This window comes from Haliotis asinina, chromosome 9 (genome assembly GCF_037392515.1).
Source record: "Haliotis asinina isolate JCU_RB_2024 chromosome 9, JCU_Hal_asi_v2, whole genome shotgun sequence".
NCBI classification, from domain to species: Eukaryota; Metazoa; Mollusca; class Gastropoda; order Lepetellida; family Haliotidae; genus Haliotis; species Haliotis asinina.
This window is the reverse complement of record NC_090288.1, coordinates 8,026,588-8,048,345: the sequence shown is the minus strand read 5'-3', so window position 1 is coordinate 8,048,345 and position 21,758 is coordinate 8,026,588. Positions and strand designations below refer to the sequence as shown.

At 41.5% G+C, this 21,758-nt stretch overlaps 1 protein-coding gene across 1 annotated transcript in view; it reads right to left on the bottom strand.

Moving 5' to 3' along the window:
- LOC137295711 (E3 ubiquitin-protein ligase PDZRN3-like) overlaps nt 1-21,758 on the bottom strand; it is a 425,331-nt gene that overhangs the window by 339,818 nt on the left and 63,755 nt on the right. Inside the window, exon 3 of the mRNA XM_067827228.1 lies at nt 3,586-3,679. Within this exon, the coding sequence (XP_067683329.1) occupies nt 3,586-3,679 (94 nt within the window). The remainder of the gene's footprint in view (nt 1-3,585; nt 3,680-21,758) is intronic.

The window sequence follows — 21,758 nt, the reverse complement described above, 5'->3', positions numbered from 1 at the left end:
CCAGATCAAAGCGATATGAGGGAGGCAAATCAAGGACATCCCTGACTCATCCTAAGTGTGGTATGGTAGGAGGGCCCTCCGTCAGATACAGCTTCTTTGTCGACTGTAAAATTTGTTCATTATTAGAAGGGAGTCGCCATCATTATTTAAGATTTGTCGCTCCAACACCCGAGCTTCTTTTCCTTTTAAAAAATGGCGACAATCGGTTTGTTTTAATAAGCCCTTGAGATAAACGACAAGAGACCGAGAATCACAGAATAATGATCAAAGGTGTTTCTGTCTAAATGATGCGACAGATAGAAGTTTTGGGTTTTTTTAAAAGAAAATAACATCATTTGTCGTTCGTTAGTTTTAGCTCATGCGTCATGGCAAGTGTCAGGGGGAAGTGTGTATGCTATTAGTTGGGGACAAAAGACATACTAATTAACTGAAATAATGTGTTCATGCAATATGAGAGAGAGAGAGAGAGAGAGAGAGAGAGAGAGGCAGAGATAGAAGAGGGGATAGAAGAGGAGAAGTGAGAGAGAGGGAGACAGAGGGGGAGAGAGAGGGAGATTCATAATTGATATCAAACAGACAAAATATATCGTTTCAGTAAGTTTTATTTCCGTCAAATTCTATTAAGCTAGTGTCAGTATTTGTCATTGGATTAGAGGTTCGTATTTAACTCAAATTATGTCGTTTTGCCTCACCTAATATTTGAAAACCAAAGTTAGCAAAATTGATAAACACTTGTGACAACACTATATAGAGACTGACAATTAGCAATAACATTTTAGTCACCAGTACCACTTGGTACTTACCAGCCCTTTAAGTGTTCTCCTTTCTAGAGAAATCCTTAACTGCTAACAGAACAACCAGGTATGAACATGATATCTCATGATAACAAAGAAAATTTACCATTTGGGATTCAGTTATGATGATTCCATAATTTTTCCACGTGTAATTTTCATTAACTGTCACACTAAGTACATCAATGAATCTTTCACATAATGGACAAAGTTAACCAAACAAAAAGAACAGTTACAAAAATTGAAGAAATGGCCATGGGCACTGAAACACTTCTTCTTGCTTACGACTATGAATGTAATAAAATATTCTTTTTTAAACTCATACTTTTGTATAAAACGTTGGGTAAGGAATTTCCAGTCCTGACTATCCTCAGAAAGAGAATTCATTTGGTTTAAAGTAAATATAGCTGGGATGCATAGACCGATCAGTAGTGGCAGCTTTGTGGTTCTTTGACATGTTTACTCTTATCGGCACACACGTATCTCCGACTGAGGTCTTTCAGTAATAGCAGGAAACAGGAAACAACCTCCTAGCCAACAGTGTGTCGAGTAGTGAGTGAATGGGTTCAGTCTACCCCTAATGTCGCAATAGCCCAGTAACATAACGGCTGGGGACACCAGAAATAGGCTTCATAGATTGTGAAGGGTAATCAAGTTCCATGGATAGTCAACTTCTTTCTTGCAATGAATGCGAGGATTCGGTGTAGTTACTAAGAATGTTATTAAACATGGGAACATGGTTTTCTTTCATCTTCACAAGTTCTAAAATGCCTCTCAAAGACGTTTACCCATTGTGGCCTTATAGGGAATGTACCCCGGATCAGCAGGACGAGCGAACGCTTGACCACTAGGTTATTTCACCGCTTCTTGTCGAGTAACATTACTTGATTGATCAGTCACTTTAACAATATAATATCAGTCATGCACCAGGGGTGGCGGGGTGGCCCAGTGGTTAAAGCGTCCTTTCGTCTCTCAGACGATCCAGGTTCGATTACCCACATGGGTACAATGTGTGAAGCTCATTTCAGGCGCCTCTCGCCAATGATACTGCTGGAATATCGCTAAAAGCGGCATAACACCTTATTCACTCACCCGTTCGGTGCATCACATATATGATGACAACACATAAATGCCAGACAACAGCCAGCCTCGGTTAACCGCCCAAATAGGCCCGATTAGACGTGAAATACAATATAGCAGTGGCAGTTACTAGCATATGAACGAATAACTGAAAATCTGTGTTGACAACCATTTGTTCACGGATACGTGTTCGCACTGAGGTGTTCGAGGAAATGGGAAGGGATATCCTGCTCTGTCCCGCTGCTGAAAGCAGTTTGCATAATGCACTTCTGTCAGATGATCATGATTGTGATCATCATCATCATCTCTCATTCGGTAGGACCTTTGCCCGATGTATGAAGCCCAACCCCGACATGGTCGACAAATGTTGGGAGTCCAGATGTGATGTAGGCGATCAGGGGGTTCTGTCATTACAATGTTTTGACCCTTCACGACCCACGCCAGCAGCCCTGTCCATACGAAGTTAACCTATCCACCCGACTATGACGGTGTCAACTGTCGTGACTGGCGGGCGAAGCTGAATGATCAAAATTAATAAGATTGTATGCGACATCGCCGTCAAAAACCCACCTCGTCATCGTGCGGGCCACGCGTCGACGTCAGAAATTCGAGCCGAGATGAAAGCCTCGTCATCACACGCCGATGACAATGAGGAGATACCAATCAAGTAATCATTATAACTGCAGCGAAAATCACGTCTAAGCAGCCCGAGATTTGCTCCTAATTCCCCACCACTTCAACGTTGAAGCATATGGACGGGGAGGTAGCATGGCGCCTTGCCTAACCCCTCGCTCCACGCCTCTGATTATACTGCCCCTTCCGCTTCGTAGTGACAATAATTCCCTTTCTTTTATGCCATATCGGATGTCTTATTTGAATTAATAACTGCCATCTGAACTGTAAGGTTGGAATATTTAATTGTCTGTGGGAATTTTGATGAATGTTTGTTACACATTTATCAGCTGGCTTTGTTTTCGGTGCGACGTACTTAGAGCTTTCATAGATAGCACTACCAACTCCTCCAGCTATAGATACGTATCACCTTCACCCTGTCATTATTGATAAAATAGGACAAAAAGAATACTTAATGATGAAACCCTTGACATGAGATGTTGCATCAACTTTCAGGAATTGGGTTTCAAATTGGAATGATATTTCGGAGATGGTTTGATTACAATTCCAGTCGCCTTCAATTTTTTAAAAATTTGAACATAATTATGAAACATCTGCGCGAATATTGTGATAACATCTATGAAAACGACAGGTACCAAATGATGAATGACCCAACGATGAATGGGTCAGTGGTATTATGTCTGCAGTTTGCATCTAGAAGTGGCAACAAAAAAATATTTCATCACTTAATTTTCGATTACATTTCAAATGTATGTGTACGTTGACGGTGAATTGATTATGTACATGTATTAATAAGATTCACAAAATTGCAAAATATATTATGGTGAATATTTCTGGAGCGGCATTTCAGGGTGACAAAATAGAAATTCTCAAAGTAGTCTCAAAGGTCTGAATACCAATGCAGCATCTGTGTTACATCATCATAACAGTTTATAAGCAATACAATATTCATCGATTAAATGTAATAAACTCTAACTGTTATATTAAGATTAAAAATGTATGTTTTCAGGTCTCCTGTTAAAATTAAAGATGGCGAAGTTTGAACGAAGCACTGTGGCTATTTGCCTGTAACTCTACTTACTTCACTTATCGTCCATCGTAAGCTATTAACAGACGTTCCAAAGGCGGTGGTGACATATTGCTTTCCAGGGTGACACAAGGGCATGATAGATCCTCTGAAATCCAAAAGAGACACTTGAAATGGGGATTGGTTGGCTGCAATGTAGTATATGCTATGGAGAGAGCGAGAGAGAGAGAGAGAAAGAGAGAGAGAGAGAGAAAGAGAGAGAGAGAGAGGCAGAAATAGAAGAGAGGTATAGAGTGACAGAGAACGCCAGATCTTATTCTACCAATCCTCTTCATGCCATAGATGTATGACGGGCGGTGGGGTAGCCTAGTGGATTAGTGTGTGAAGCTAATTTCATGTGTCCCCCGCTGGATTATTGCTAAAAGCGGCGTGAAACCATACTCACTCTTTGAGCTGTATGAATCGGTGCTCGTAATGTCCATCTCTTGTTTGCCGTGGGTATTTATTAACTGTCGTAACATTGCTGAAATATTGTAAGCAGTATTTTGTCAGGTCTCTTGTTTTCCAAACTTTAACTATAAAAAACAAACAAATGTCGTTTACTGAACAAACTGCCATGGTGCTTTCTAAGCTGGAAACACCTTTTGTTTTAACAGATATATTTCAAAGCATAATATTACAAATGAGAACTGAGTAGTTTTCAAACTTTTTCAACTTTTAATACCGATGACGTTCCGTAAGAACAAATTAGCCTCGTTATGAATCTCTCCGCTGATTGACCCTTCAGACAAACGTTAAATGTTGCCATTTGAAAGACATAGTGATGGAGAGACAATCATGATGTTAAATGGCGACAACTTGAGTGGTTAGATCGGCTGAAGTAGACTGGCAAAGTTTTATAATCGAACAGTGCGGCGGCAAAAGGACAAATTGAGTGAGACAGTCAGTTGCATTACCATAATGTTGAACAAAATCCAGGACTATCTTTGGTAAGACTAGCATGCACTAGTATAGTTTTTATGAACCCAAGCAACGTAATCAGGGCGAATTTGGGATTCGAACCAACTGTCAAAAGATCCTTGAACTCATAAAGGGACGTAACTACATAGACCGAATTCCAGTACCACAGACGACAGATATTTGAAACAGGATGTCTGAAACAGGAAGACACTGAACATCTCTTGCCCAATCGGGACCGAAAATGTCCAGACGCTATTTTTAAGTTCAATTGTTTATTAGACCGAAGACCATACTAAACTACATTAAACCTTGCTGAAATTCCCCAACCGAATAAATCGACTGATTATTGGCGGGAATATGATCATGATGTATGTATACGTGTATGAATGAGGTTTTACCTTTCCACAAATGACAATTTTGGTTAAAAACAAGAAATAATATTGTTGACTTCCTGAGAGATTTTGGGTGTGTGGTATACCCGCATTCATGTGTTATTGATGTTCGTGATTGTGTGAAGGAGTTAAACTGAGATGGATCTGTAGGGGAGGTGGAGGTATAAAGCACGTGTGCATAGTGAATAGCCATGAAGGAGAGGAAGGATTTATTCAGGACAGAGATGCACTGGTTTGAGAGAGGATGGGATTTGCGGACTGGCTGATGTGTGGATGTATTGAGGTGCAGATGGGTTAAAGTATGGGTGTATTGAGGTGCAGATGTTTTGAAGTATGAATGTATTGAGGTGCAGATGGGTTGTAGTACGGATGTATTGAGGTGTGAATGGGTTGAGGTATAAATTATTGAGGTGTGGATGTGTTGTGAGGTGGCTGTTTGGATGCAAGTCATATTTGTGGAGGGTCTTGTCAAGGAGACTGTTGGCTGGTAGAGGTGCTTGTGCAGGTGCTTGAAACACATCGTAACGGAGTGGTCTTTAGAAGGGTTAGTATGGGGTTCAATGGGTTTTGAGTGCGTCTTGTGGGCAGACGGAGAAGAATGGAATGCATCTGTACCGGACTGGGTAGAGGTGTGTCGGTGTGAAAACGCACTGGGCGGGGATTTTTAAAGGAGTGTGCCTCAGGCCATTGTACGACTATAGGTTACAGAAGTCAACCTCGGCAGAAAGTGGAACCAAGTATTAATACGGGTAATTGAATTTAACACCATAGTTGTACCTCCTAATGTGTTCCGTCACGTGATTAAACTACGTCATAATTGTACGACTGGTGTTCACGTCAGTTATCCAATAACTATTATTATCATGTCTAAAACACAAACATAATTTATCGATGGCTTCCATAAAATAAATTCACGTAGAACACCATTTAACATTTTTAAAACAAAACAATCGTGTTCTCTGAGTGGAACTGGAACGATACAAGATTAAGTTAATTGAGCGGACGAGGGTTTGGTTTCGTTTTGAATCAGCCTGCACAAGAAAGCGAGCTGCGCAACCAGTCACGTGATACAAGCCGCGTCATGTTTCACAGCGTGGGGTCTTTTAAACTGTGCTCCGAACAATATATCATTGAAAGGTAATCATCGTCCTTTGATGACATTTCATGAGATGATGCGGTTATTTATTGGAAGATATAGCACTTTCACCTGTGATTTTAAAAAAATTTTAATTTCGATTCGTTCCATTTAGCCACATATTGTCATCACGCATCCTTAACGTGTTATTTATTACAAAAATAATTAATCGCTTTTACAAAATTAAGGTTTATATTGTTCTGTTCACCCCGAAGCCAGTCAGAACAAAAAAAACCCGTTTCAAGTATTTTTTAAAATGGTTTTAAATTGTGTGAGACCTGGTTGTAAAAACTGTTTTCCTAAAATATTCAGGAAACACTTACTTTGTGGCTGTTCCTATCCTAGGAAATAATTTATTGTTATATTAACTTTTCAAAATAACCATTGTCACGTCACGTGATTCGTCGCTGCATCACATTGCTAGTAATCACATGTATTGAATTAAAATGTCGTGTTTTGAAAAATATAGTGTTTTAATTAATTAACAAAGATACACATTACGGTCAAATATTGTATTTATGTTCTGAGCTGGAGCTAAAATTAGAAGCAAATGAAGATGACTGCGTGTGTAAAAGGCATAAAAAAGTCACACACCTTTCGATGGCGTCTAAAATCAGAGTGATACGGACAATTGTCTTTGTTAAGCTAAAAACTTGTAAGACCTAAACCTAATTTGAAAACCTCCTCTGCAACCGAATCATCAATTAAAACGAATTCGCTAATTGGGGAGAAAAGGGATGGAAGAAGATAATTTCAATTGGCCATCATTCGTGGTTTCGCTCGTCAACACAATTACGAAATGTAACCTTACACCAAACCTCACACAAGCCGCATGACATATTATCTGATTTATGTACATGCGCACGCAAAATAGTGCCAGCCAATTTTCTAACTACAAAAGAAAAATTCTCTTTATTGTTTTGCAATTGACTCTAGATAAATGAGATCGGAAAAGAGGATTCAAAAGATCCGGCAGAACAAAGAGGTTTTGAATTTGATTTATATGAAAATATACAAAAAGACCGCCATTGTTTTCAGCGCGTTGCGCCGGACCAGATCCGGCATGATGTAAAAGGTATCGGAATTAAATTCGAGTCGTTTGTTCTTGAAAGGATCTCAATTTTCTGCTAGATAACCTGGGCTCAGACTGATCAGTTACCGGATACAAGGCAGATATAACGTGGCATGACAAGCACCCTACAATGCTAGACTACTGTCCCTTGAGAAGAAAACCCGTCTCAAAACGACTCGATGGACAGGCAGGTACGTTACACATGGCGTACTGCAAGATCGATAATGCGTATCGGTTGGAATAAACGTTAATGACGAGTGAATATGATCTTATGCCGCTTTTAACAATTCCCACCAGGGACACCAGAATTGGGGTATACACGTTGTACCCATGAGGGTGTCGAACCCCAGTGATGAGCGAATGTTTAGACTACTCGACTTCTCCACATTCGCCTGTTCAGTAATGAACAGGGGGTGGGCAGTTTTCTTGGTATATCATGTACATATTGTTTAACGTCAGGTTCAGCAATTGTTCCAGTAGCATGTAGATAATCGATTCTGAAAGAGAACACAGTGATCGATAGTATGAGCAATGATCCACTAAATTAGAATACAAAAGAACTAATCAACTAAATCACAAAGCCTGACCACGGTTATTTTCGTCAGCTTCTAATAGGCAGCTGAGGACATACCGTCGAATGAAGTTGGACCAGACAAACCGGTGATCGACTCCATGAAGACCGATTTGTGCTACCAGGCGCACCTAAAGAATGATGCGTTTGGCACATGCCTTGGGAACTGGTTCTGTTAAAGCAAGATTATCTATCCGGGGATAGTGAAAAAATAATTTTCTGCAAATATCTTGTCATTCTTTGATTCTCACGAGCGAGACGCACTATGATGGCAGAATTGGTAGTTTTACCTAAAGCAGACAACATGCACTCCCACCAAACTAAAACAAAGTAACACACACCCAGACCTTACACACACCCAGACCTTACACACTCGGGGTCGACGCACTGTCCTTTAGATTAAGGGGCGAGTGTTAAAAGTTTGAACATTCAGTGAGTTATCCGTCAGTTATCTGTTATCCCAATACAACCGTTATTTTCCCTACTGTTAGGGTTAGTGCATTCTCTTCCCACAGTGGTTACTTGTCATATATTCCTCTGTTCTAATACGACTCTTTCATGGTGCGAGTGTTCAAGACTCGTGATTGGAGGCAATCAGATTTAGTAGTGCAATCAGCCACCTTGTTTCAAAAGTGATCGTTCGCAAGATCTCAGTAATTTCCGGTTGTGAGCGCAATACTCATATGTTTCTTCTAGACAGAACTAAGTCATGTCATATTTGTTTCTCCACATTGCTTGCATTTGTCAAGTTTAATCTAGGTCGATGTATCACGTGTTCTGACTGAACAGAAAAAAAGGGAGATAAATCTGTTGCCGCTAGCGGATTTTATGAGAACCGCGAAATATGATCGTGTTAGAACAGAGGTTCGTAGGAAGATATGACACGTAACCTCTGTGGGAAGAGAATGGGGTTAGTGGTGCAGGTTTCACTTCATTCGTAACTAATCGTGTCATTCCGGCAAGCCGGATGGCGTCTCGTACCCCTCTTGTGGCCATGTTTACGTCTGGGTCCTGTCTGAGCGCAAACGGGCTTTATTAAATTATCAAGGAAAGATAACTCTGAATTTCCAAACATGGCTTTAAGAATATCCTACATCCCGTGTGCAAAACAGCAATGCGGTCATTCCCTTTACAAATATGTTTCACTTTTGAAAGTTCTTCATCCTTTAGCTCAAAGCTTATGCTTAAATTGTGCTTGGTATAGTTTAGCGAAGTTTCAAAGTTCAACGGTTCCGACAGTTTCATGTTTTGAAATGCGTTTTACGACGCGCGATTCGATTGGTTTGCACGATTCTTGGCAGTAATGGAGTACGAGAGGGGTACGAGTCTTCTTGCAGACGAGTAGTTACGAATGGTTTCACTTGGGTTGGGATGAAAAGTCACCTTGGGTAGCAGTGAAGTATGATCTGATTTTTCGCTGACGCCTATTGTCTAGGTTAGCGGTGATGATGTCTCCTAGTCTAGCATTTGAAGTATCGCAAAGTTGCTGTGTAGGTATCGCAAAGGTTGGGGTGCAGGTATCGCAAAGGTTGGGGTGCAGGTGTCGCCAAGGTTGGGGCGCAGGTATCGCCAAGGTTGGGGTGCAGATATCGCCAAGGTTAGGGTGCAGATATCGCCAAGGTCGGAGTGCGGGTATAGCCAAGGTTTGGATGCAGATACAACCAAGGTTGGTGTGCAGATATAGCCAAGCTTGGGCTGCGGGTATCGCCAAGGTTTGACTGCAGGCATCGCCAAGGTTGGGGTGCAGGTATAGCCAAGGTTGGGCAGCAGGTAACGCCATGGTCGGAGTGTGGGTATAGCCAAGGTAGGGGTGCAGATATCGCTAAGATTGACGGGTTAAGCTAGGCCTGGGCCAGAGGCACCAGTAGCGACTAGGTGAGTGAGAAGGGGGATGGTTGAGTGAAATGGCTGAGGGAACTCAGTGGGTCGGATGAGTGATGAGCGACAGTTTGACAAGGGTCAGTTGGTGATAGGAAGAAGGGAGTTACGTACAGTCGTTTCAGTATTTCAGGTAAAACGCGGGGCGGAATTCAAAGGGATGCAGGTGGTATAATTTGCAACTTGGCGTAAATGACGTCCACTAGACATGCAGGAGAACCTCACGACAAACGCCTGAGAGGAATGACGGCTTACTTTAATTTGTCTCAGATTATGTGCATAGGGAAGTGTGTGCTTGTTGTTGAGTGGTCTTAGTTTCGAATTTAGGATTGAGCTCGACGTCGTGAACGTGACCCACATTGTGTGAATACGCATCCAATGGTAACCCAGGCGCGGAGTCACATCCGGTTTGTGAGAGTGACAAGTGCATCTGTTGATCTTTGCAAACCACAGTTGTATCTGTTGAAATGAATCCCTTAACCCCAAGTAACGAACAAAAAAGTCACTGTTTAGTGTCCGCCAATACACCCCATCTCCGAATGCTCACGTCAACCACTCGTTAGAGATGAGTCAAAACGCAGACGACAAGTAGCAGACGACACCGAGTCTGCGATCGTCTGCTATAACAACACTGGAACGTGACTATGTCCATCCTTACCGTGACCAGAATGACCTCATGGCATCAAGGAGGCACCGTCAGTTCCTCCGTCCACGATTTAGTCTTCAGAAAGTCGTCCTCATTTCCCCCATCAAATACCCTCAGACTTCCACAAGACCAGCCCCCGATCGTGAGCTTTGTGCTATGGCGTAATGCTTTTGTTACCAAGCACAGCCACACGAAGTCATTAATAGAAAACACGTAGCATTGTCCCCAACTCCACAATGCAGCGCCTCAAAGAGAAACATGCATTTTATCCAATTTTCCCCGTTCCCATACCATCTTTGTCTCAGTCTGAGGAACCCCAGGAAAGCCCTAATGTTATGGAAGCTGCGGGCTTAAAATGCATTCGCTTTAGGCAAGGTTTCATCGATAAAATCACGTTTGTTGGTCCGGCTAATAAAGCTATATGCCCATCAGGGGATTGAAGCGTCTAAGGCTAGCCTCTAACAATAATTACATGTGTCGGAATTTTTATGAACAGATTTTTTCTCCACCTAAATGAAATTTACATGGCAGTCCATTGATTCCAGGGCCGCGAGCGGTGGTACTGAGTAAAGGAATTCTTTGATGTTGAACAAAATGCCGTCCAATTTGGCCAGAGTCGCCTGCTCAGCGCAACAAGAAACAACGGAATGTGCTCCCCAACTCATTACGAACTGTACGGAATTGAAGGAAAGTGCCAGGCGAGAGCTAAGTGCAGTACACATTTAATTTTAATTTCCCGTGGTACTTTCGTTGTGTTAGTTTTTAACATATTCAAATCCAGCACGTCCAATAATTTCGAGACAAATTATGACCTTTCGAGTTCTCGAGGAAGCTCAGTTTGGAGTTTCCAACAGAAGAACTGTTATATTTATTGCGACACAACATCTTAAATCTCAAAGTTCATTAAACGAGTTGATGTCATCATTCTAAATGACAGATTCTTTAGCGCTTAAATCTATTTACATATTCTTACAGTCATGAGAATTTCCGAAACGATGCCATGGCAACAAACAGGTTTCACTTGAATGCTTATATAACAATATCCCAGTATAATACAGCATTTTTGTGGCACAATTCCACCATGGATACCTTTCTCAAAGCGCACAGAGACATCCCTCGGTTTAATTTTGAGGGCTTTGGGGAGAACACGACACAAGTGACCGCGAGGTGGGAAAACAGTTTAACGCGCACTTCTAACAGGTAGCCATTCATTTCTTAGTAAGAGACATAATTCTCACAAAACAATGAGAATCAGCCTGGAATACCTTTGGAGATTTTGTCCATAGCTTGACGTCATTATTGACTGTCATTATCTACTTTTTGTTACTAATCATTAAACCCCGACTTATCACATTACCACGTTTAATAGCCAACGTAATGTATTGACAGGGAAGCTCTTCGGTGATAATACATGATGATTATGATGATGGATTCATTCAAGAAAGTAGTCCCCGTTGTACCGAAACCAGCTCAATGAAACATGAACCAGAAGCATTCTCAATCTCAATGTATCCACACATTCGCTGTTCCTGCAGGGCTTGTCTTATGAGGGTAATTTTCTCGTTGGATTTTAACAAAAGCTATTTGCACCAATCCCGCTATTAAACAATTTTCCTGGCAGAAAGATTGTGCACATCGACGCTGACATCAGTGATTACCGTTGGCTCGTGTCCAATAATCCGCGGTTAAACTCGGGTACCGGACGCAATGCATCACGGTATATACGCCCATTGCACCCTGGGATCCACGCAGGTGGACAGCACGTGACTCCATCGGTTGACAATATAATCATGGTTGTGGATTATATACATTAAGCCGTAGACCTTATAGCCACCCTATAATCAATCATATAGTCCGCATTTTATCCGAACAGACAAAAGTTTGACAATGTGGATAATGAATTGATCCCGACGTTGACGTTGCAATTAGAAGCGCGGTTGCCCGCGTGACCTTGAATTGTTCCCAAGGCCACGTTGGCTAAGGGAGGTAACCGCTAATTAGGTGCGGTAACACGTGTACCATTTGATTTACGAGTTAATGGTTATGGCAGTGGTGAATGGTCATTTTATCCCTTCATCCCATGATGCTTCTCTTCCCGTCAAAATGTGATATTTTGTGTCATTAAAGAGAACAAAGTGTTTACTTTGTGTCAAAAATGAAAATTGATGTTAGTATTATTTGATAACCGGACAGCCCCCAAAACACTAGTGAAAAATCACCGTGTCATCGTATGTTGAAATGATCGCAAACTGGTAATAGCAATAAAGTTAATTTCCAATAATTTCATTATTATATTCATTCAAATATTTGGTTACAATGTCAAGACATTATTAAAAAGTTCTTGATTTTTATATAATAACCCTTCAGCTGACTGGAGATCGGCACTGTGTAGTTGATTTGAATGTGCAGTGAGTGAGAGATTTCAACATCTGGTTTAGTTGGGAAGAAATCCCGAAGTGTTGGTTCTTTTAACTACTTAACACTTTGGTGAAACCTATTAGAAATGGCATGGTGCTGCCAAACGTTATGGAATTTGAAACCTCGAAGTCCATTTTCCATTATCTGACGTGCCTACGACGACTGTGACAGCCGTGTAACAGACATGTTGAGGACGTCGATGCGCAGTGTGTTGATGTTGAGTATATGAATTGTAGGCATACATACGGTTACGTTCTATCATCAACTGACAATGGTTGGGTCTTATAGTGCTGAAAGGATTCTTGCATCCCATGAAGTCCCCGGTTCGAACCCCACAGACCTCTCCAGTCAATCTGACCTGATCGGAATATCTCAAGGCAGAGGAGAAATAATCACTCTTGAATATATTAAATGTTCTGAGCTTTGCCATTCTTAAAAATCATTTAAAAAACTGAAGAAGTAACGGGTGTCAACAGGATATTTATCACTTCAGTTGGTATGTTTGATTAAATTATTGTTTGACACTTAGTTCTGGGAGATGAATGACTTATTAAATTTAATTTTCTGAAATGCATTGCAATTTAAACAGTCAGTCTGTCGTACAACACAACGGTGATGACGGGATCAATGTTCCACAGACGTGGTACATGTTCTGCACGTGCAAGGACGGAAAACGTCACCGCGCGACGATTAAAAGTTCGTTCTTTTCGTTACTGGATTCTTGTAAGAGCACGTGGCAAGAACATCTTGAAGACGGATAACTTTTTTATGAGACACGGTTTGCTTGCTCCCATTGCATACTAATGTGCAAGTCGAGATCTGCATCATAATATCTCTTTCAATCATAAGCATAGCTTTTTCACACATCGAATAATACATTTAAATCTATCGAAATCCGTTCTCAAAGTAACGGGACATATTTTATGAGTTTAAGACAGCATTGTATTCATTATACAATAATTTTAAATACATTTACGATATTTGATTTATAGACACATCACATGTGATGAGGGATATAAACTGTTGTAAAAATACTTGTGTTTTATAACACTTTGGGTTGGCGCAGTCTGACGAGGCGAATTATAGAACACGGTGAGCGAGTGTGTTTGGTTTATTGCCAATTTAAACAGCATTCCAGTTAAAGATGTGAGCGTAACAGCTGATGTGGGAGAACAGCATAAGTGATGCACATTTATTTACGAGTGAGTGAGTGAGTTTAGTTTCAGTTTTCGCCAATATTCCAACTATATGGCGGCGGTCTGTAAATATTCGAGTCTGGACCAGACAATCCAGTGATCAACAGCATGAGTATCGATCTGCGCAATGGGGAACCGATGACATGTGTCAACCAAGTCAGCGAGTCTGGCCACCCGATCCCGTTAGTCGCCTCTTACGACAAGCAGGGTCGCCTTTTGTGGCGAGCATGTGTTGCTGAAGACCGGTTAAGTTTTATCCCGGATCTTCACGGGCACTTTGACGAAACCTACGAGCATGTGAAAGGTAGGGATAAACCTAAACAGCAGTTCGAAACTACTCTGATAGCTTTCTGTTCACACCCAGCGGGCGAATTGAAGTGCCTTAGACGACTGAACGAAGTGTTCCTTCGACCATGGCAATGCTGGGGAACATACTGGCCGAAATGAAGGAGAGCTGTCCTTGTGACAAAGACAGCTGGATATGCGATTAATGCAGCTTCTATTGACGTAAACAAGTGTTCTTCACCTGTATGTCTGTACATAAACGAGTCTGGATCACACAGTCCTGTGATCAACATCATGAGCATCACTGCACGCAATCCGAATACAATGATATGCTTCAACAAAGTCAGCAAGATTGCTTCCCACGAACATGGGTTGCTGAAAACGAATTCTTACTTGGATCATCACGGTTTAGGAATACAAACCGTGCCACGAACAGCGGATCCAGCAAGCTAAGGGACGCTACTTAGTAGCGTTATCTTAGGTAATAACAGACAAACCGGAAATGTTATTTTCCATCAGTATCATGTCATGTCAACAGGAGATTTTATTCACCCAACTTGGGAACAAACGTCAAAACCACGTAACATTGATGCCCCAATATAATGGATAGGAGGGATGCCCTGGTTGATCAAGTCTTATTCAAGGAAAATATCCTTAAAAATCCGATATAAATTGTCATTATGAGACATTGTCCACTCAAAGGCCAAAAGTTACAAAGACCCTCTTTAGTTAAAACTCCAATTTTTGAACAATTTGTTGAGATCACAAGAGCAGGTGCCATGTATGTGAATACGGTAACCATCTCTTAATGGCATACCGACATCTTTGATCTTGCGTCAATATGGAGAATCTTTACCAAGCTCAGCAGGAATCTGCGATCATTATGACCAGAGTAATGATTACTCGCACGGCACATATGGTGTAAATTAAAGATATAAAGAAACACCAGAAACTGCAGCCAATAGTGTCACTTTCGTACACGAAAGCTGATCGTTAAGTCATTGGTGGAGTTTTTAACAACGACCCCTCCTGTGACGACAGGCTTTCTTTCGTGACACAAAAACCGAAAGAACAAGTCTTTGAAGATCGCGGAAACATAAAGAGCGAGATAAGCAGGAGTAAATTGTACAGTGTTTGAACAGAGGGCGTCCATGTTCGAATCCGAGGTTCGGTACAGGAGCTAATAACTGTTCAGTATGTTCCGAATGTCCCGTGGAGCGACGGCGTTCATTAGGAGAGTCCCTTGATACGCTCGCAAACCAACACGAGGCTTAATGCTCTGTTCACCTCGAAAATTAATCTTTTGAAAATTGAAAGACGTTACATTGTTGCCGGGCTGCTGGTCCAGAAAGTAGGAAAGAGATTGATGGAACTTTGTCAAGGTGGGTGAAATTCTGAAAGGAAAAGCGAGGTCAGATTTATTAAGCTTTTGACAGGGTCTTGCGTCGCTGATGCGGACGGAGAATAGCAATTTAGATTGGTAATATGTCCTGCTGTCTTAGTCGACATGCTCGTCATCGTTGTCTCTGTCTTTCGCGTTTTACTCAAATTGACTCCTATTGAAATTAAAACTGAAAAAATTAAGCCACAGTTCTAGTTTTTTTTACACAAGACAACGACTGACAATCATGATTATCCCAAAAGATTTTTAAAAAAATTTACAACACAATGTGACAATGAAAAGCGTTGTGTTGTCGTGAGTGTTATTTTAGTTTTGGAATGGGTTCGTTGAAAAATGGTTTTGTGTAATACTGTGTATGCAAACAAACATGTCACAGTATAGTTAGTTTTGTTTGTTTGTTTGTTGTGCATCTGGGATTCGAACTCACGATTACAGTTTACTGACACGCAGTAGTGATGAAACTTCGCAGGACAATACATGATATACTGACAGCACCATTATTAGGATGGTATTTCACGACTAGGGTCCCAGGGCGTTCAACTCCAAGAGAGAAAAAGACATGATGTGCTCGGTACTGGGTCCAAGGTGTGGGTCCAAGGTGTGGGTCCAAGGTGTGGGTCCAGAGTGGAATCTAGTGATATGTTCAGGGAAAGATACCCCCACGTCATATGTATGTATAATGCCAATTCTCTGTCGGAGAGGTCATTGAAAACGATGCATTTAGAGGTATTTGTGTAATTTTAATGGTTTAATTATATTGTTCGTATGAAGCATTCACATAAGTAATATAGCATGAATCCCAAGTCAAAGGCATTGGCAGATATGGGCTCTGTGATTTGTAGCTGTAGATTTGCAAAGCAAGTTCAAGCCTACTTAAAGGTCACATGCAACCAAAAAATCAAACATAATTAAAACACATTTATCACTTATTCATGACATATAATATACATTTCTGCTTTTAAAAAAGCAAATAAACGCAATTATAAGCGTAAAATCGCGATTCAAAAGTGCAATATTTTGTACTTGGGCTTACTTCCCCCGAAACGAAGCCCTCGGGAGACCGAACCCAGTCACAGCTGGTGGATATGCACTCAAGTGTAACAACGGCTTCCGATTGGCTGTTTCATTTGCTTATATGCTGAGGGTTCATTGTGTGTACAGAAAGATGATCTTTTTGATTGGCATTTTAGAAGTATAGCCAGTCACAAGAAAGTAAGATTCTTTATGGATAACAACTTCTTTTTGTGTGCTTGTTGCGTCGTTTCAGTATGGATTCATATACTGTTGTCAAACAAAATCATATACACGAAAAGAAGTCGTTATCCATTAAGAACGTATATAGAGATGTTGGGTTTGGAAAATACATGTTCTCTGAATTTGTGCTCGATCCAATAAAAATCATGTCAGTAGAGATGGTAAACTACTGCGTGGCTGGAATCTGTCATTCGTCCAAGTACAAAGCAGGACTTAAAACTGACAAGAGTTTGCACCAGTTTCCTTCAGATCCAGTCATCCGAAAAAATGAATGTAGTTTGTTTGCAACCCACAGACATAAAAACATGTCATGTGTATCACACGTGCCTAATTACATAATGTGGCAGACACGGGACTCGGGTGCACGAGTCATAAATCAACTTATTTTCTTTATGTCGTATTGTCTGATAGGTGTTAAGTTCAAATTGCACGTGGTCAATGATTGAAGCTGTGTATTGCATGTTGTCTTTAGCAGACAGGCAGACAGACATATAGGTGTAAATAAACCAGACACTGAGCTTTCTCTGTGACAGTGACTGCTTACCACAATCAACAAGTTGTTTTACGTAACGAGTAGATTATTTACTTGTTTGTGTACACAACCAAGATTAGACTCCTGCTCATGACCTCAGACGCTGGGCATGCATGCTGTTTCAAGCTCCGCGAACCTATTCACTGCGCATGCGTCATGGACGCAGCGCAGCACAGCTGTTGAAACCAGTTTTCCCCCCAGCGCTGGGGGGAATTTAGTGAAACGTTTGAACTCCGATTTCGCGGGCTTTTTTTTCATCGCGTTTTTTTCAACTTTATAGGTTGAATTGGCATTTTTGATGATTTGTTTCGGTAAGTGCATACCGAAAGGTACCAGAATCTGCAAAGTTGTGTTTTACGTTGCATGTGACCTTTAACAAAACAGTGGTCACTGTCAGGGCTAACGTAAGATGACGTTGACGTTTTTAAAGAAATCACAACATTTACAACACGTTTATCACTGAATGTGCTTTCCACCTTTCCTGTTACATTCTATATCCCGAAAAAGCAAAATGGTGGATGATGACGTTCACGTCAAGTGAGTGAGTGAGTGAGTGAGTGAGTGAGTGAGTGAGTGAGTGAGTGAGTTTAGTTTTACGTCGCACTTAGCAATATTCCAGCTATATGGCGACGGTCTGTAAATAATCGAGTCTGGACCAGACAATCCAGTGATCAACAACATGAGCATCATATGTCATATTTGGGATTTCACTTTCTTAGTAAAGTACAAATTCTAGTACTTTTTTCGGTTGAGTCCCATCCGGGATTCGAACCCGCACCCTCAGAGTCAGGCACCTAATCGCCAGCATTTGACCACTTTCTAAATGGCATCGTGTAATCATAGCTTTCGGCCGTGGGAGCCGTGCCAATTTACACTCATCAGAGGGGTACACAAAGTACGCAGTCTAGACTACCAGTTGTCCGACTTTCATTTTGTGGAAGTCGCGGTGGCTGAGCGGGCTAGGCGGCTGACTTTGTGTGCTGGCGATTAGGTGCCTGACTCTGAGGGTGCGGGTTCGAATCCCGGATGGGACTCAACCGAAAAAAGTACTAGAATTTGTACTTTACTAAGAAAGTGAAATCCCAAATATGACATATGTTGCATTTGACCACTTTCTAAATGGCATCGTGTAATCATAGCTTTCGGCCGTGGGAGCCGTGCCAATTTACACTCATCAGAGGGGTACACAAAGTACGCAGTCTAGACTACCAGTTGTCCGACTTTCATTTTGTGGAAGTCGCGGTGGCTGAGCGGGCTAGGCGGCTGACTTTGTGTGCTGGCGATTAGGTGCCTGACTCTGAGGGTGCGGGTTCGAATCCCGGATGGGACTCAACCGAAAAAAGTACTAGAATTTGTACTTTACTAAGAAAGTGAAATCCCAAATATGACATATGTTGCATTTGACCACTTTCTAAATGGCATCGTGTAATCATAGCTTTCGGCCGTGGGAGCCGTGCCAATTTACACTCATCAGAGGGGTACACAAAGTACGCAGTCTAGACTACCAGTTGTCCGACTTTCATTTTGTGGAAGTCGCGGTGGCTGAGCGGGCTAGGCGGCTGACTTTGTGTGCTGGCGATTAGGTGCCTGACTCTGAGGGTGCGGGTTCGAATCCCGGATGGGACTCAACCGAAAAAAGTACTAGAATTTGTACTTTACTAAGAAAGTGAAATCCCAAATATGACATATGTTGCATTTGACCACTTTCTAAATGGCATCGTGTAATCATAGCTTTCGGCCGTGGGAGCCGTGCCAATTTACACTCATCAGAGGGGTACACAAAGTACGCAGTCTAGACTACCAGTTGTCCGACTTTCATTTTGTGGAAGTCGCGGTGGCTGAGCGGGCTAGGCGGCTGACTTTGTGTGCTGGCGATTAGGTGCCTGACTCTGAGGGTGCGGGTTCGAATCCCGGATGGGACTCAACCGAAAAAAGTACTTGAATTTGTACTTTACTAAGAAAGTGAAATCCCAAATATGACATATGTTGCATTTGACCACTTTCTAAATGGCATCGTGTAATCATAACATGAGCATCGATCTGCGCAATGGGGAACCGATGACATGTGTCAACCAAGTCAGCGAGCCTGACCACCCGATCCCGTTAGTCGCCTCTTACGACAAGCATAGTCACCTTTTATGGCAAGCATGGGTTGCTGAAGGCCTATTCTACCCCGGGACCATCACGGGTTTCACGTCAAGTACGTTAAATAGTCTTTTAATAATAATATAATGTCCATTCATATCTATTACTCCACAGGGCGCGCTCATAGCGCATACAAGAGTCAAGGACAAATTGGTAGAAGTACAAGGACACTTTAAAAGTAATTAATCTGTTACCTCCCATCTGGCGCTGCTCATCATGCCGAAGACCCGGGTTCGATTCCACACATGGGTACAGTGTGTAAAGGCCTTTTCTGGTTTCCCCCGCTATGATGTTGCTGGAATATTTTGAAAAAGCGCCGTAACACCAAACCCATTCACTTTCAGGTGCCTTGCCTTACACAGGACCGCCGCCAGCTCTCAATATCACTTGATTACTTTGTTACGTGAATGATGTTGTGATTGTCACCATTGACGGACAGAGCAATCTGTTATCAACAAAACATTTTCTTTGAAAAAAAACAACAAAAAACAAAAAAAACCCAAACAAACTATAAATGATAAATGACGTACAATTCAGAACTGATGCCCAATGTTTTAGCAACCATTTCACACTCAGATGCCAAATTCTGTGTACGACTGACTGTAATCTTGACAGATTGATTAATCGTCTCGATATAGCGTGTTCGCTGTCAATGTACCCACATCCATCAGTCACTGGACACAAACAATATATGTACACCGCCCCTACCCACCCACCCTCAGCTTCTATCTCTACAATCAGTACCTCATTCAGTCTACAGCTGCTCACTCAGTCACACATGGCGCCATGTTACCAGAGTGAAAAACGTGTGGTCACGTTGTCCAGGCCTTTGATATCCGACCCACTTTCTCCAGAACCAACACCCGTAACCAACAATAATTGGCCACATTTCCCCGAGGGCATTAACTGTTGTTATGATTGGCCTCGTTGTGGTTAAGTCGAAAAGGGTTTTGCAGAAATGAGCACCTTTGTGGGAATTCAAAGCGCCTATTTGCAATTAACTTCAATTGGGTATTTAAGATAGGAATCTTAATGCCACAGACAGTGGTTATTGAGTTTTCCTTACAAAAATAGATAAATACATCTTTATCAACAAAACATATGAATGCTGTTGAACTATGATTTGAAAATTAGGTATATATTTATTCTTAAGATGTTACAATACATTACTGTAAAATTTGTATAATTAAAACAAATAGTCGTTTTGTCGTTTTGAGGGTATTCTTATATATAACAAGTATCAACCTAAAATATTATTAGTGAGTAGTGTTTTCCGGCGCTTTTGATTCTGTTTAAGTAATATCACCGTAAGGGCTTCACACCGTAAGTGCTTCACACACTGTACCCATCTTGGAATCAAACCCAATGCTTCGGCGTGACGAACGACTGAACTTTAAACACAAAGCTTCTTAGACCTAGACACATCTCTATGGCAACAATTAACAGTTTAAATGATAATTTCGTTTAAAAGTATAACAGACTGGGGTCCTTGGAAAAATACTCGGAAAATCTCATAAAGACATGAAATGCCACTGATTACAAATCCACACACTGAATAAACAGGTGAAACGTTTTAATGACCCAACGTCAGCCTTGACCTTGAAACACAACACGAGTGGGAGAGCTGACTTTGATGATATAAAGATATTACAATGAACACAACTAAACACAACATTGGTGGTTGAATCAACAAAGTATACTACACCTTGAAACCTCGGAACGCTTTACCATCAATATCAGGTGTATGGAACGTGCTCTTTAAAAGCAGGAACAAAGGCTTCGCCATGTCATCAAGATATTACAGTCGCTGAAGGCGTCATGCTTGTCGGAAAATTAGCGTTGCCTTTTATAATATTTACACGTGTATGTACAAGTCAGCTCCATGAACCTAACCCAAGCTTTATGGTGGTTTTCTTATTGCGTTGTTTCGTTCACATTTCGCATGAAGAATGTACTTCGGAGATACGGTTGTTGCTACAAAACTAGGAATAGCAGAGACGAACGCAGGAAGACGGTGGTTACAAAACTGGGAACAGTTATTACGAACGACGGTTAATTAACTGTATCTGATTTACACATATGTTCCGGGTTTTGCACGTGGACGTAATTTCGACCAATATACCTTCAGGTTCGTTACTGTAGAGGACGTCATTAACATCACCCTGTGCCCATAGATCATGAATCAGAAGTTTTCAGTGGCTGATGCCTGTGTACGTGGTTCAGTCCGGATTAAGCGTGTTTCGGTGTTTTCAGGTGAAATTGATTGAAAACGAAAACCCGCAACGTTATCTAAACATATGGAGCTCATCACGGAGTATGGGATGAGTGAGTGAGTGAGTTT